General features: G+C 38.6%; 1 protein-coding gene across 1 annotated transcript in view; it reads right to left on the reverse strand.

The window, feature by feature from the left end:
* The window catches only part of LOC100376134 (speract receptor-like), a 34,866-nt gene extending 19,754 nt beyond the window's left edge, over window positions 1-15,112 (reverse strand). The window contains exons 1-3 of the mRNA XM_085493407.1: window positions 15,059-15,112; window positions 12,356-12,460; window positions 11,272-11,509 (exon numbers count right to left, since the gene is read on the reverse strand). Of these exons, the coding sequence (XP_085349533.1) occupies window positions 11,272-11,509; window positions 12,356-12,460 (343 nt within the window). The 5' untranslated portion in view covers window positions 15,059-15,112. The remainder of the gene's footprint in view (window positions 1-11,271; window positions 11,510-12,355; window positions 12,461-15,058) is intronic.
* Between the last annotated feature and the right edge of the window lie 727 nt (window positions 15,113-15,839).

Below are 15,839 nucleotides of genomic sequence, written 5' to 3' on the forward strand. Positions count from 1 at the left end.
AAGAAACATGAAGTGTCCAGTCTATTGCACAATGAGAATTTCTTGATTTTTGGGATTTGTGAATCCTTTTTGAAAAAGGATGATGTATTGCAAATTCCAGACTATAACTTAGTACATAAGACTCGTTCTGCTAAGGGAGGGGGTATTGGCTTGCTAATCCATAATTCTGTTATTATTCAAGATGAGGAATGTCTTAACTCACATACTGATGAATGGGAAAGGTTATGGGTTAAAGTAAGGTTCAAGGGAACAAGTGAATGTGTATGTATTTGTATAGTGTATTTCCCAGTTGAAGGTAAAAATAAGAACATGGTTGATGAACTATATCAACTATATTAGTAAATGTTTTGACCCTTGAAAATCAAGGCAATGATAATATTATGTTGATGGGGGATTATAATGGTAGAATAGGAAATATTATTCCAAATGGTGATGTAACTAGGAATTACAATGGTAGTAAATTAATTGACTTCTGTGATGATTCTGGCTTAATTTTAGCTAATACACTACAGTGTGCAGAAGGGAAATTTACCTGGTTTAGGAATAATCAACATTCTATTATTGATTACTTTTTGATTTCTGAAAGCTGATAACTCAACCTATCACTTAGGGAGTGACCACAATGTTATGATTTTACATCTAGACATGGGTTCAGGAGATTTAATGATCAACAGGAAAAAAGAAAAATGGAAACTGAATTATGCTCGTGATTGGGAACCATATCAACAAGAACTTTTGAATTCTTTCAAGAAGTGGGGGGATAAGGAAATGGGGGAGGACACTAATGAACTGTGGAGGGAATGGAAAACTAGGTTACTTGAAGTTGCACACAAATATGTGGGTAAAAAAGTTGTGGGGAATGGGGGTAAAGGGTGGTGGGACAAGGAAATTAAAGATGCCATTAATGAGAGAAGGGATGCCTGTAGAAAGTACAGACACTGGGCAAAATCATCTGTAGGTGTTAAAAATGTCTCTGATGGAGACCAACTTTGGTCCACCTACATTGACTATAAAAGAAAAGCACACAATTTGATAAATACTAAAATGATGGAATTCAAAGTTAAACGGAGTGTAAATATAGCTAAGAATGGTGGTAGGAATTCAAAACTGTTTTGGCAAGATCTAAAGGGGCCAAAAAATACTACCAATCAAACATGTATTTATGACATTCTAAGTAATAGTAAACGTATAACAACAAACCAAGAAGTGATAAAAAGTAATCTAAAACATTACTGGAATACTATAGGACAAATGAATAAAGCATTACATGAAGAAGAAAATGAAAAAGATTTCCATAAGGAAATATTAGAGAAATTGAAATTAATTAGGAGAAATGAAATAAACAGCAATAATGATGATAATAATAATATCAGACAAATTCACACAATTACAATAAACCAAGATGATGTCAGAAATGCGATAAAATTTTGCAAATCTGGAAAAGCGTGTGACCAGGATGACATAGTCAATGAATTTATCATGAATGGTGGTAAATCGCTTGTTCAGTCTTTGACAATTCTATTTCAATCATGTTTGAATAATAAGAAAATCCCAGACGAATGGAAACAAGGAGTTGTAAAACCAATCCATAAAAAAGGTGATTAATGCTTCAATAAATGACACAAGACACAAGGTTTTGGCAAAAGTGGAAGGGGGAGCGAATTGCAGACGCAGGCGTCGCAGCGAACAGCTCCATGATGCGACTCGCCTGTGAATTGCATCATGACGCCGAGCGCGTGGTACCTGGTTGCAACCTTCCACCAGCAGAGACTGTACAGGCGGGCGTCATGGCTGGCGTCCCCCTGGCGGGAGCCTGCAGATAGACTCACAACCCCAGGGGGATGGACAGCGTGGGTACCCGTGTAAAGTCTGCTTGGTCTGTGGTGGAAACCCCCTTTCCTGTTTATTGCTAAGGTTGTTCATGAGCAGATAAACATGAGTTACACTTGAGTGAGATCGGTAATGGTATAGAAATTGGTATATAGAGACCTTTGCATGAATGGGTGGGTGGGAGGTCTGCTGAGACGATGTGTATCGTACGGTGCGGCAAAATGAACTGATGCTTGAAGAGGATGCGAGCAAGGATAAGCGAATGAACAGTCTGGTGTTAATTAATGTAAATCCGACTGAAGGCCGAAATGTGAGCAAATATTGCATGAAGTACAATGTGGCATGGGAGGTGTCAAAATATGAAAGGGGGATGTCAGCTTGGTCAATGCATGTCATAATTGAGCATTAACACAGATTATAAATTATATTCATAATCATACTATTAATGCTTCAATAAATGACACAAGACACAAGGTTTTGGCAAAAGTGGAAGGGGGAGCGAATTGCAGACGCAGGCGTCGCAGCGAACAGCTCCATGATGCGACTCGCCTGTGAATTGCATCATGACGCCGAGCGCGTGGTACCTGGTTGCAACCTTCCACCAGCAGAGACTGTACAGGCGGGCGTCATGGCTGGCGTCCCCCTGGCGGGAGCCTGCAGATAGACTCACAACCCCAGGGGGATGGACAGCGTGGGTACCCGTGTAAAGTCTGCTTGGTCTGTGGTGGAAACCCCCAAATTTAAAGGCAGGATGATGTGTTACAAAGTCTATCGCGATAGGATAACACAAAGCATGGTTAGACCGATGAAACATTAAACTAAATACACTGCAAATACATGTAACGAAAACGAAATGAAGTCTCAAGACAAATGTCGAAATTACAGTTAAGGAAGAGCAAGTGACAAGTGACCCGGAACTGAGCGGATGATGCTGGGGGGTGTGCGAATGTACGTCTGGTAGGCGTCGCTGCGCCACCTGCCCAGTGCCTTGATCAACCAGTCCGGGAGATTTGCGTCGGCAGCTGTCGTGGCTGCACCACTGCGGAAACTGTGAGTAGTGTAACGGTTAACATCTGGTACAGATGCGCGAGTGAGAAGGTCTCGAATGTGGTTGCTAACAGCTTGCCGCGTGAGGAAATTACTGTTGGCGAACTGGAATGCGGGTAGGTGAGCGACGGAACTATGTAGTGCTTTGTACGCCTGGTATGCCTGCACGGCGCAGACCGATGACTGTGAGGGTGCGATGATGATGTTACATCCCCGGCGGAATGGGTCTGTCTTAGACGCCTTGAGCGCAATGACGAGGTCTGTGTTGCACGTGATGTCTGCCGTCAGTAAAGTGCGTTGTGGATCGAAGGTCATTGACGTGGGTGCGACAAATTCGCTGACTCTCAAGAAGCCGAAGAACGCCAGTGTAAAGGCAGACCACAACATAGCTTTGTCATGGTCGCAAATAGTGGGATGGTTTGCGACGGTGTTCTTAAGCATTCGCATTAGTGCAATGGTGATTGGGAGTTTTACACGACTTGGCACGCCGTGATGTCTTTTAATGCCTTGCATAGTGAAGTGAAGCAGGAGGTCGTCGCGTATTGATGAGGTGAAGCCAGCTTCGATGTGTGCACGGATGATAGCTGCGAGGTAAACTTTTAGCGTGCCATAGGTAAGTGACGATGTTGCGAGATGTGTCATAAACAGAATCGTTGAGCGTTGCGTTAGTGGATAAGGATTCATTCCATACATGCGACAGAAGAGAAGATAGCGAGTTTGTCCCGCATGATATGTCCGTCGTGTACCTGGTGCAATGCTCAGGTTGATGTAGTGGCAGGCTTGTTGTGTGAGGTTGACGGGACTACGTCGCACATCGGAGCCGTTAAGAGGGTGCACAGGTCCGGAGTTTTGGTTGGGACCCTGTCTGCCTGAGGTGCCAGTCGTTGAAACCGCAATATCTGTTGGCGAGAGAGAGAGTCAGCGATATCGTTATTAAACCCTGAGATATGTGAGATCATGACGTGAAAGTTATTAGATGCTGCAGTGAAGAACAGCAGTCGGACAAGTTGCATGATCCGTGGACATGATGAGGAGCCTTTTTTCCATATTTGGACAACTGATATGTTATCGCAGTGAAACCGTATTCGAAGACCATACCACAAGTGGCCCCAAATTAAGGAAGATAGTAGAATTGGTAGAAGTTCCTTCCAGGCAATAGAGTATAAAGGGTCATTTGTAATGAATGTAGGCCAGGTGTTTGCGAACCAATGACCCTTGTAGAATGCCCCGTAGCCAAGTGTTGCTGAGGCGTCTGTAAACAGTTCGAATTCTGGGGACGGTATCCAGTTTGGGTTGAGGAGGGATGCTGTGCCGTTCCAAGATGGCAAGAAGTCACACCACCATTGAACGTCGTGCCAGAATTCGTCAGTGAGTGTTATGACTTGAGAAAGACTGGTGGCTGTCATGCTGATATCAATCATGCGCCTCAGGAAGATGCGGCCGGCTGGTATGCACTTACATGCGAAACTGAGGCATCCAATGAGGGAGAGCAATTCACGTTTCGAGCATGTATGGCGAGTCAACCAGCTTGGCAGCTTGACAAGTAGATCCGCAAGCTTGTCCTTAGGTAGTCTAATAACCATGTTGACAGTGTCAAGCTCCACCCCTAGAAAGGTGATGACAGAGCAGGGACCCTCAACCTTTTCTGTAGCAATGGGTACCCCCAAGTGGTGACAACTTTGCAGCATAACATCCATATTGTGCTGGCAGGCGTTAGTGTTTGCCGGTCCAACTGTCAGGAAATCGTCTAGGTAGTGTAGAAAATCCGTATTCCTTGCGCGATGACTAACGATCCAGTGAATGGCATCAGCAATGCGGTTGAAGAGGTATGGTGCTGAGCGAAGCCCAAATGGCAGCACACGGTCGAAGAAATAGCATCCTTCCCAAAAAAACCCGAGCAGGTGCCAGTCTTCCTTCCGAACTGGGCATAAGCGAAATGTGTGTTTAACATCGATTTTTGCGAGTAAGGAGCCATGGCCATGCTTGTGAATGAAGGCTACAGCATCATCGATGCGTGAGTAGACCAATGAATGATCTTCTTTTGAGATATTGTCATTGACGCTGTCAAGTGTAGGTTGGGAGAGATCCATGATAATGCGAAAACCCCCACTTTTCTTAGGCCGTAGGCCAAGAGAATTACAAACAAAGTTTTTGAGGGGAGGACGCTTAAATGGTCCGATAGTGTGACCAAGTTTGAGTTCTTTTTGGATTGATTCTGTGATGATAGAGGGGTTGATGCGAGCGGACTTGGCGTTGCGTGTAGATCTTGGGTAGTGCTTGCCGCGAAATCCAAGGTTAGCCCCATGAGAAATGTCAAATAAAATGGCTGCTACGAATGATTTGTCCGGGTGATCGTGCAGTTCTTGCGCAAAGGAATCGAGCTTAAGAGGTGTGCTTGGGTGCATATTTTCGACCACGTGAGCTGGCATGATCATTGGCGTGAAAGGGTCGTGGTGTGTAGCCACGAAAAAGCTGGTTTTTCGTCTCGGTATCGCGGTGGCTAATGGCAGTGTGGCCTGCAGAGTGGCAAGACGAACAAATGTGGAGACGATTATACCGGCATGGAGTTTCGCAGCGATCTTGATTGAAATTACGGCACACTGTATTGTTATAATTGTCAGCAGATTCGTTCACCCATGTATAAGGATTCCTGCTTCGTTGGCATTCCTGTTTGGTATGACCTTTCTGATGACAGTCAGGACATGTTGGAATGAGCAGATGGAGTTTTTGTTGACAGAATTTGTAGTCAAGTTGGTTGTTAGGCAAACTCCAGTTCCGTAGGCCAGGGTAACGTGAGTAATCTAGACGGAATTCTTTGTCATAGGTGACCCATGCTTCTGGCTTGAACTCAAGAGCTCGGCTGGCGATGTGACGCTGGTAATTGAATAAATGTACAGCCTCATGGGGAAAATAATGTGCCCTATAGGCAGCAAATGTTGACCAACATTCCAGCCAGTTTGCTAAATCGCGAATTTCATTCTTTTTTGCATGTTTTGAGAGAACAGCGACTGAGGGATCATCAGAGTCCAAAGCCACTCGGGTGTTTGAGATCTGGGTGGCATTTGGTTTTCTTGAGTCAGGGTGTAAATCGGACAAATCAACAAACTTACCCCGGTTTGCTAGTTGATTGAGTATTTGCTGGTCGACGTATGGTAAAAACAAGTCTGCAGGTGGGATGATAGGAGGAACTGCAATGCTGGCATTGTTCATCATCGGCATCGCCTGTGTCGCAGTGTTGATACCGGAAGCGGAAGTGAGAATGCCCTCACCGGCGAAACGTTGTATGGGAGCGGCCATGTTGGTTGCGTTGAAATGACCCCCGATAGCAAAACTTTGTTGACTAGGATTAGCGTGAGCTAGCGATGCTTGGCTTGTAGTAGCTGGAAGTTGTTGAAACATCGAATTGTCTTGATGAGCGGTATTATTGTATACGATCGCATTATGTTGACTAGCTATTGGCAAGGTAATCGGAAGGCTGTTATTTGTGAGAGAGTCAGTTGGCGTCGAACTTGATGGCGTTGTTTGGCTTGGGTCGCGTGATGACACGAGGCTTGCCGACAGTTGTGGAGCAGCCGGCGGTTGCGAGATATTATTCGGCTGCGTTTGACAGTTTCCTTGCTGTTGTAGGCTACGAACGAGATCTGCGAGTTCGCTTCTGCTAACTGTGATGACATCGCTGGGGAAGTTCGTGGACTGTAGTACAGTGGGATCTCCATTGTGTGCTGACGATTCTTGCGGAGGTGAGTCAGTTACGTCTATAGTCGCAACATTTTGGAAGCGAGCTGGAGTACGACGATTTCGTTGAGACTTGCGACCGCCACGGCTGGTGTTAGATCTTCCGCGTCCTCGAGGCATGTTGGAACTGGATGTTGTGAAGAAAAACTGGTATTTGTGACAAAATGAATGGCTGAAATGCTTTAGCAAGGAATTCTGCTGAGACGATGTGTATCGTACGGTGCGGCAAAATGAACTGATGCTTGAAGAGGATGCGAGCAAGGATAAGCGAATGAACAGTCTGGTGTTAATTAATGTAAATCCGACTGAAGGCCGAAATGTGAGCAAATATTGCATGAAGTACAATGTGGCATGGGAGGTGTCAAAATATGAAAGGGGGATGTCAGCTTGGTCAATGCATGTCATAATTGAGCATTAACACAGATTATAAATTATATTCATAATCATACTATAAAAAAGATCTAAATAATTATAGAGGCATTACTCTGAGCTCAACAGTATCAAAAGTTTATGCTAAAATAATTGAAACTAAATTAAAACAATTTGTGGAAGATAATAACATATTAGGTGAGATTCAGGGTGGATTTAGAAAGGACAGACGCTGTGAAGACAATATCTTTACACTCAAAGGTATTGTGTCTCAGCGAAAATCTCAAAACAATTCTACATATGTTGCTTTCCTAGATTTTTCTAAAGCTTTTGATCGAGTTTGGAGAGATGGACTTCGGGTTTCACTGTGGAATGCAGGAATTAGAGGAACATTGTGGAATATAATTAATGATATGTATGAAAATGTTTTTAACAAAGTTAACTTTAACGACATAGAAACGGATTATTTTGAAACTACAGAAGGGGTCAAACAAGGATGTGTGTTAAGTCCTTTACTATTTTCAATTTACATAAATGAATTTGCAAAAATGCTGCAGGATTCAAAATTAGGGGTAGAAATAGGTAAAAAGATAATTCCTGGACTATTTTGGGCAGATGATGTTGTCCTCATCGCAAATAATGCAGATGAATTACAAAATATGTTAGACATAGCAGCAAAATTTGCAGACAATTGGAAATTAAATTACAACAGCAACAAATCCCAAGTAATGTATTTTGGCAAAAAATTGCATAGAAAAGGCGCACTCTGGAAATTAGGAAATCTGTTACTAGAAGAGACTAACACATATAAATACTTGGGAATAGTTATTTCTAAAACTATAAAGGACCATGCACAATTTACTGAAATTTACAAGAAGGGGATGAAATTAATAGCATATTGTAAAGCCATCATCAATCAACACAATAGTTACAATAGGTTTGAGTATGGTGATGTATTGTGGAAGAGTATAATTTTACCATCTATTAGCTATGGATGTGGTGTATGGTTTTTAGAAAATAACGATGATAGGAAAAAGTTAAAAAGTCTGCAATATCAGTTTGGCAAATTCCTTTTTAAAGTCAACAGAAATGTTGCTTGCTCTGCTGTATTAGGGGATTTAGGATGGGCTGATTTGAGCTACACCCTTGATACTTTTCGAATTAAATATTTGAACAGATTACAAGAAATGAATAACACCAGATGGACCAAAATTGTTTTCACAGAATTGCACAAGTCGTATGTAAACAACCGTAAGCTTACTTGGAATTGGCCAACATATGTGCACAAAGTACTTGAAACTAACGGATTAGACCATGTCTATGGGTTAAACATACCTAACAATATAAACTGGCTCAAAAGCTTTTATAAAATAAGTGAACAAAATGAAGTAAAAACGTTTGCAGATCAAATATCTAATATGAAATCACTGGAACATTACAGTTGGGTTAAAAGAAATAAGGAAAAAGAAAACTATATAAATGATCCCCTTGATCATCATGGCATATCACTGTATTTTAAAGTCAGATCTAACTCACTGGATTTAGAGGGTAATAAAATAACATGGGACAAATATAAAGGGAATGGAATGTGCAAGCTATGTAATGACGACAAAGAAGATATTTATCATTTTCTATTTTTATGCAAAGCAACTTATCATTTAAGACACAAATTTTATGGAGATTTCATGTACAAAGTTCAAAACCTTGAAGTAGACCCAACACTTATTAATAACTTTCTTTCTGGAGGAATTAATTTTAAGTTTAATGTACTTTTTAGCGACATATTGTGGAAAGTCAACAATAATTTGGGTAATATTGTATCCAAGGAAGTTAGAGTATTTATTACTCAATTGTATAAGTATAGAAAAGAAAGTTTGAATTTAATGTGATTTTTCTTCGTTCCTTTTTCAAATATGCATGATTTGGTTGTTTTCTTCTCTTTGTTTGCCGCTCCAAAGGCTAATAAAATATTATTATTATTATTATACACGTGTACTCTTGAATAGACAGACGTCAATGACTACGGTAAAACTTAGACTCTATTTTAGCCGGCAGGATTGATTGAAATGTCCGAAAAATGACGCCAAAATACACCTTAAAAGTCCCATTTTATTTTCTTAAATCCCATTTTATTTTTTAATCCAAGGGCGAATTTACGGCAGAATTTGGTCCCTCAAATAAGGGACACGTGAGCTTTGATTCTAACCGGATACATTGCACTGGGTCGGGGAGATAGTTTGCTAAACTTCCATGTATCTTTTGTCCAATGGGTACCTGTACTTCGAACATTCGCAAGTTTTCCTAGGTAGTGCGAGACAGCTTTGTCTTTTGACCTATTAGTTTTGTGCTGACCTCTTCTCCGCGTCTTGATGTTTTGTTTTGCTTGTCATAATACTCACTGATTGATGACTTTGTTTAGATTTTGAGTTACAACTCGGCCACGACCTTTGCTTTTACCGTGAAACATGAGAAAGTTTACGTCAATTGACGGACATTGCATTTTTTAAAAACTAATGAAGCACACTGTCTATCATCCCCATTTTTTCATTTGCTGATTTCTATTCTGAAAAATTCGACCATCCCAAAATGCACCTTAATTTTGACTCTAAAAACACGTCACATTTCTAACACCGATTATTTAAAACCGGTCGAAATTTTGGAGTTTTTACGGTACTTTAGATATCAGTGTGAAAGCTTAAAATTGGTTAATTATGCAAATTAGGTAATTAATATGTACAGATTTTAACCCACAATTATTCAGGTCTGTCTATTGTCCTACAGCATCCATGTACATTCATTGATATGTGATGTATAGTACCTGAGATATCAGTGTGAAAGTTGGTTAATTATGCAAATTAGGTGATTAATATGCACAAATATTTACCGGAAACTAATTGGGTCTGCATAATTCTAGATTCATTGAAATGTGATGATTAGTACTTTAGATATCAGTAGAAAAGCTGAAAATTAAATATGCAAATTAGGTAATTAATATGCACAATTATTTACCCTAAAACTAATCAGGTCTCTGCATACATGTAGTCCTAAAGGATCTATGTACCAAGTTTCATTGAAATGCGATGATTAGTACTTGAGATACCCATGGAAAAGCTGAAAATTAACTAATTATGCAAATTAGGTGATTAATATGCACAAATATTTATCGAAAACAATCAATCTCTGCATAGTCCTTGAGTATGTAAGTACCAAGTTTCATTGAAATGTAATGCTAACTACTTATATCAAATGCTGAAAATTAATTAATTATGCAAATTAGGTAATTAATATGTACTGATATTACCATAAAAACTATCAGGTCTGTGCAGTGTCGTATGACATCTATGTACCAAGTTTCATTGAAATGTGATGATTAGTACTTGAGATATCAGTGGAAAAACCGAAAATTGACTAATCATTATGCAAATTAGGTAATTAGTGTCCACGGATTATTACCAAAAACTAATCAAAACCTAGCATTAGTTCAGAGCATCTATGTACCAAGTTTCATCAAAATCCAATGAGTGGTTGTTTAGATATCAGTGGAACAGTCATGGAACCACTAAAAAATAGCTAATTATCATGCAAATTAGGTAATTAATATGCACGGATTTTTACCAAAAATTAATCAAATCTGCGCATATGTTCAGAGCATCTATGTACCAAGTTTCATCAAAATCCAATGAGTGGTTCTTTAGATATCAGTGGAACAGTCATAGAACAGCTAAAAATTAGCTAATTATCATGCAAATTAGGTAATTAACGAGCATGGATTTTTACCAAAACCTAATCAAATCTGCGCATTGGCCCAGAGCATCTATGCACCAAGTTTCATCAAAAACCGATGTATGGTTCTTGAGATAGCAGTGGAACAGTCGGACACACACACACACATACAGACACACTAACTGCAAAGACTCCCATTTTGTGCTTCGCACATGGGAGTCAAAAAGTGGGACAGAAATGGGCAAGATGTTTCCTGCTTAGTTAGAGATACTATACAAACTATGTGGCGCGAATTTAAAACACCGCTAAGCCGTCCGAAATTAGGAATGCGCGAATTTTTAACACCGCAAAAATTAACCTCTTTACAGTATGTTAATAAACTTGAACATCAGAAATTTTTAGTGATTTTTCAATAACTTCTCAATTTTGGACTAAGTGGACATAAAATCTCACTGACCACAGGTGTTAGTTTGAAAAAACGTATAGTGACAAATGGTGGTGTTCAAAATGAAGTTTCAATTGGAACACTTAATGTCAATTATTAATTAAATTATTATATAAACCTACGGCTATAATGGACATGGTCACTTTCTTCCTCTTCAAGTTGTCCTTTCTTCATCTCAATTAGACCATAATCAGTAATCTGCAACACCCATCGATTGTCGACAACACAGTTAGATGATTTCAGGTTGCCATGTGATCGCATTTCACTGCTGTGTAGGTATATCATTCCTTTCAATAGATCGTTGATGATAGATGCTAGGAACATGTGGTCCAGTTTTATATCATCATTTTCTAAGATATCCTATATGTTAGAAACAAGTCAAATCCTGAAATAATTTTTGCAATTAAAAAGGGCAATCAACTGATGCACAATGCTGGCAGTGGGTACTGTTCAGGTTCTGTCACAAGATCCCATATTACGTGTGAAATCAAACAAAACAAAGAACATATCACTGTAATATATGGCGTCAAAATGAGGGATTCCACAAGCAAAGTATTTTTAGTGTATTTTCACGCTTAATAATGTGTTATATGCAATTGATGACGATCAATTTTGAGGAAGTAAGAGTATCTTAACACCATATATTCTGAAAGATGGGCAATTCAACATTGAGCTATAAAAAAGGAATTTAAAGTTTAAAATCTTCAGTCCATGCTTTTCACACAAAATTCAAGATCTTGCGGTAAATGGAAAATCTCTGTTTATATAGATAAGCAGCAGCCATTAGCTGATATGGCTATTTGTGATACTGTGAAGGTGAACCAAATAAAACAAGTCGGATACTACATATATCTTGTGCTTATTGGAAAAATGAATGTACCAGTTTGGCTACAACTAAGCAAAAAATACAAAATTTAGTCAAGAAATGTAAAGATAGTGAGACCACACAAAGTGCTTTATATTATACGTCAAATATCAAAGCAAATAGTTAGGTTAGACTTTTTCAAGTCAGGATTGGAAAATTAAATTAAACATGAGTCAATGAATAAATCTGAAAGAGGAGCATTAAATTACCTGTCACGTAAATATCAAAGAAAACATAGAAGTAGAGAATGTAAAGTTGCTAACAAGACGACAGATTCCGTAATTATAGTTATGAATAGTCATGATTCATTGACAATGGCACTAAAGACATACAATAATTACCTGTAAACTTCCCTTTGGACAATATTCCATTAGTACGCATATATGGGGATGATCCACACATGCTCCAATAAACTTATTAACATTGTCATGTCTCATATCTCGCATCTAGCAGAAATCAATAAATACTATGAATATTATTGTTTGTTGGGGTTACATTTAAAATGCAAAATTCCTGTAAAGCCAAAAATGTATACCACATGATTATATATTGTATAATGTATACAGTGCATGTAAAATGCGTAAGTGGGTTTGCATATATTTTGTATGGGACCCGTGAATCATTTTATAATCTGAATAATTTAATTCATCTGTATACGCCGTCACTCTGGGATGGCATTGTCTGCATTTTGCATGCAAATGTCTGATAAAAAATGTCTCTCACTGATCAGCAGTTATAACTCAGTCTGCTGTGGCAATCTTGCCTATAAGTTGTTTGATTATTCAACAAGTCATTGAAAATGACACAGTCCTCGTAAAATTTTTGAAAGTTCTCTTTGTGCTCGTCATATTAAAGCGGAGGGGTTGTTGCGAGCGTGTCCTTGAAACTTGAGTTCCAAGTGGCGTATACAACAGATTGTTTATTTACATCAAAACACGTGTTTCGTGTCATAGTAATATGGCCAAAATAAAAACAGCCGTTATTCGGCCATCTTTGATCTGTTTATGAAACACACTGATATGTATGATGTATGTGCCAAATACGAATGAAAATGGTACATAAATTGTGGAAATATAGTAGTAAGGCCAAAAAGTCAGATGGCTGTCAATCGGCCATCCTTGACCAGATTTTGAAACAAATTGTCATGGACATGCATCCTAACATGTATAAAGTACAAGATACCGCATAAAAAAAACAAAAAACACGATGCCTGCCAGTCGACCATCTTTGATCCAATTGCGAAATAAATCGCCATGGACATGTATCCTAACATGTATAATCTGTGTACCAAGTTTGAATGAAAACTGACAAAGCATGTCCAAAATACAACATTTTCAAGGTACTCGGCACATGCAAAGAATGAACGGAATCGGTCCACAGGATTCTGAAATATGACTCTCGACAGACTGACGCACGTACGGACAAACACACGGACAGATGGACAGACTCAGGAACTCACGGACGGTCGAGGACATGTATCCTAACATGTATGATCTATGTACTAAATTTGAATGAAAACTGACAAAGCATGTCCAAAATACGACATTTTCAAAATACAAGATGGCTGCCAGTCGGCCATATTTGATCCAATTGTGAAAATAAATCGTCATGGACATGTATCCTAACATGTATAATCCATGTACCAAGTTTGAATGAAAACTGACAAAGCATGTCCAAAATACATTTTCAAAAAACAAGATGGCTGCCAGTCGGCCATTTTGAATCGAATCGCTAAACCACTGCATGTACATATGTCCCATATAAAGTACTAGCCACATGCAAAGAATGAACGGAATCGGTCCAAGGGATTCTGAGATATGACTCCGGACGGACGCACGAACGGAGACCGAATTATAAGTCCCTGTTTTCGGACTTCGTCCGAACGGGGACTAACAAGTCATTGTTAATGACACACAGTCCCCGTTGCAATTAGGAGAAATGTTAGTCATGCCTAAGATAAAGTAATATGGCCAAAATGCAAGATATTGTCTTTTATCAACAAAAAACAGTAATATTAAAAGAATTCTAATTGCTAATTGTCATATTCATGCAAAACTCAAGTAAAGTGCATGTCTCCAGTATCATAAGCTTGTGCAAGCTTATTTGTTGCCCAATGACACTAAATTTAATGGGAACAAAGCATTAGTCAAACTTGAACATGGACAATTCAACAGTGAGTTATAAAAAAAGAAATTAAAATTCAAAATCTGCAGTTCATGCTTTTCACACAAAACGCAAGATCTTGCGGTAAATGGAAAATCTTTCTTTAGATAAGCAGCAACCATTAGCTGATATGGCTGTTTGCGATTCTCTAAAGGTGAACCAAATAAAACAAGTCGGATAATAATCTTGTGCTTATTGGGAAAATAAATGTACCAGTTTGGCTACAACTGAGCAAAAAATACAAAATTTTGTATTTTGTATGTCTGTCAGCCATCTTAGATAGAATCACTAAACCAGGCACTAAACTAGGCACATATAAAGAATGAATGGATTCGGTCTCAGTCTGTGAAAAATGAATCTGGACAGATGGACGGCCGAACAGAGACCGAATTATAAGAGAGCTGCAAATTGTTCATCCATCACATTTACTCCTTGGTCACATTGCATTATGGGTAACTAAATACCTGCAAATTGTTCATCTATCACATTAACTCCTTGGTATCATTGCATTATGGGTAACCAAATAATTCACTCAATCACATTTATTACCTGCACCAGCATGAAGCAGGTCAAAGATCATGGACACAGTATGTGTTCATGTATGTTGAGTATTGGGGTAATAGTTAGGAACTTCAAACTTTGAACACATGTTTCCTATGGATCGAACACCATGATATAGCAAATTTATGTTAAAGGTCACAGTATATATGCATATGTATGTTCACAATGCATGTATGTTTGTGCAAAATAATTAATCATAATTACCATAACAGTCAGTCAGATAAAGGGGATTTGTTTTGTCTTGTAAATATTGCCTGAAAACACACATTTAATCACTGTTTTGTGATATATACTCTACTCGTTAAGAATAATGATCTTACTATTTTCAAGTCTTTCCTTGTGTTTCTTGTCAAATCTATATGATGCTTGTTAATTGCCTTAATGGCACATATATTGCCCTGGAAACAAACACACAGTACGCACATGTAGTATTACATTACGCAAGCTAAAAATACGGTTTGAAAACATTATGTGAAAGCAAAAGGTATGTATATCACCAAAAAACACAAACCATATAAACCAAAGACTAATCCCATCATACAAATATACATACTCAGTGATGTAAAACTCAGCTGGTAACAAAACAAACACCTATTTTTATATAATATATATGTTTGCGTTTTGTTTCATAGCAGTAAAAAAGGAAAAAACATAATTTATATACATGTTGATACCTTTCGCCAAATATGTTAATTCTATTTTAAATGTAGTTAATAGTTCTATTTAGTGGCCAGACTGCCATATTGTACTATTTCCTCTTATCTAAAAACAAGAATACATTACTACATGTATATATCACCAATTTATATACCATATGGGTTGGGAAATAAAAAGCAATTCTGTGACACATGAGTGATGAGGAGGAGTCGCAAACAGTGTTTATTTATTTAATTATGCTTCTAGTTTGTTTTGTGTTCTTGGACTTCCCTTTAGTATGTGAATTTTGTAGGGTACATATTATTTCCACTCTACTTTACTATACATTAGTAGTTTATAAAATTAGGAGTTGTAATTACATAGTTTGTCTTAACTGTTTTGGGAAACATAAAAAAGAACATATTACTAGACTGATGGGTATAGGCTGTCTCACTGTGACGTCAT

This window comes from Saccoglossus kowalevskii, chromosome 18 (genome assembly GCF_978046115.1).
Source record: "Saccoglossus kowalevskii chromosome 18, keSacKowa6.1, whole genome shotgun sequence".
Lineage (NCBI taxonomy): Eukaryota > Metazoa > Hemichordata > Enteropneusta > Harrimaniidae > Saccoglossus > Saccoglossus kowalevskii.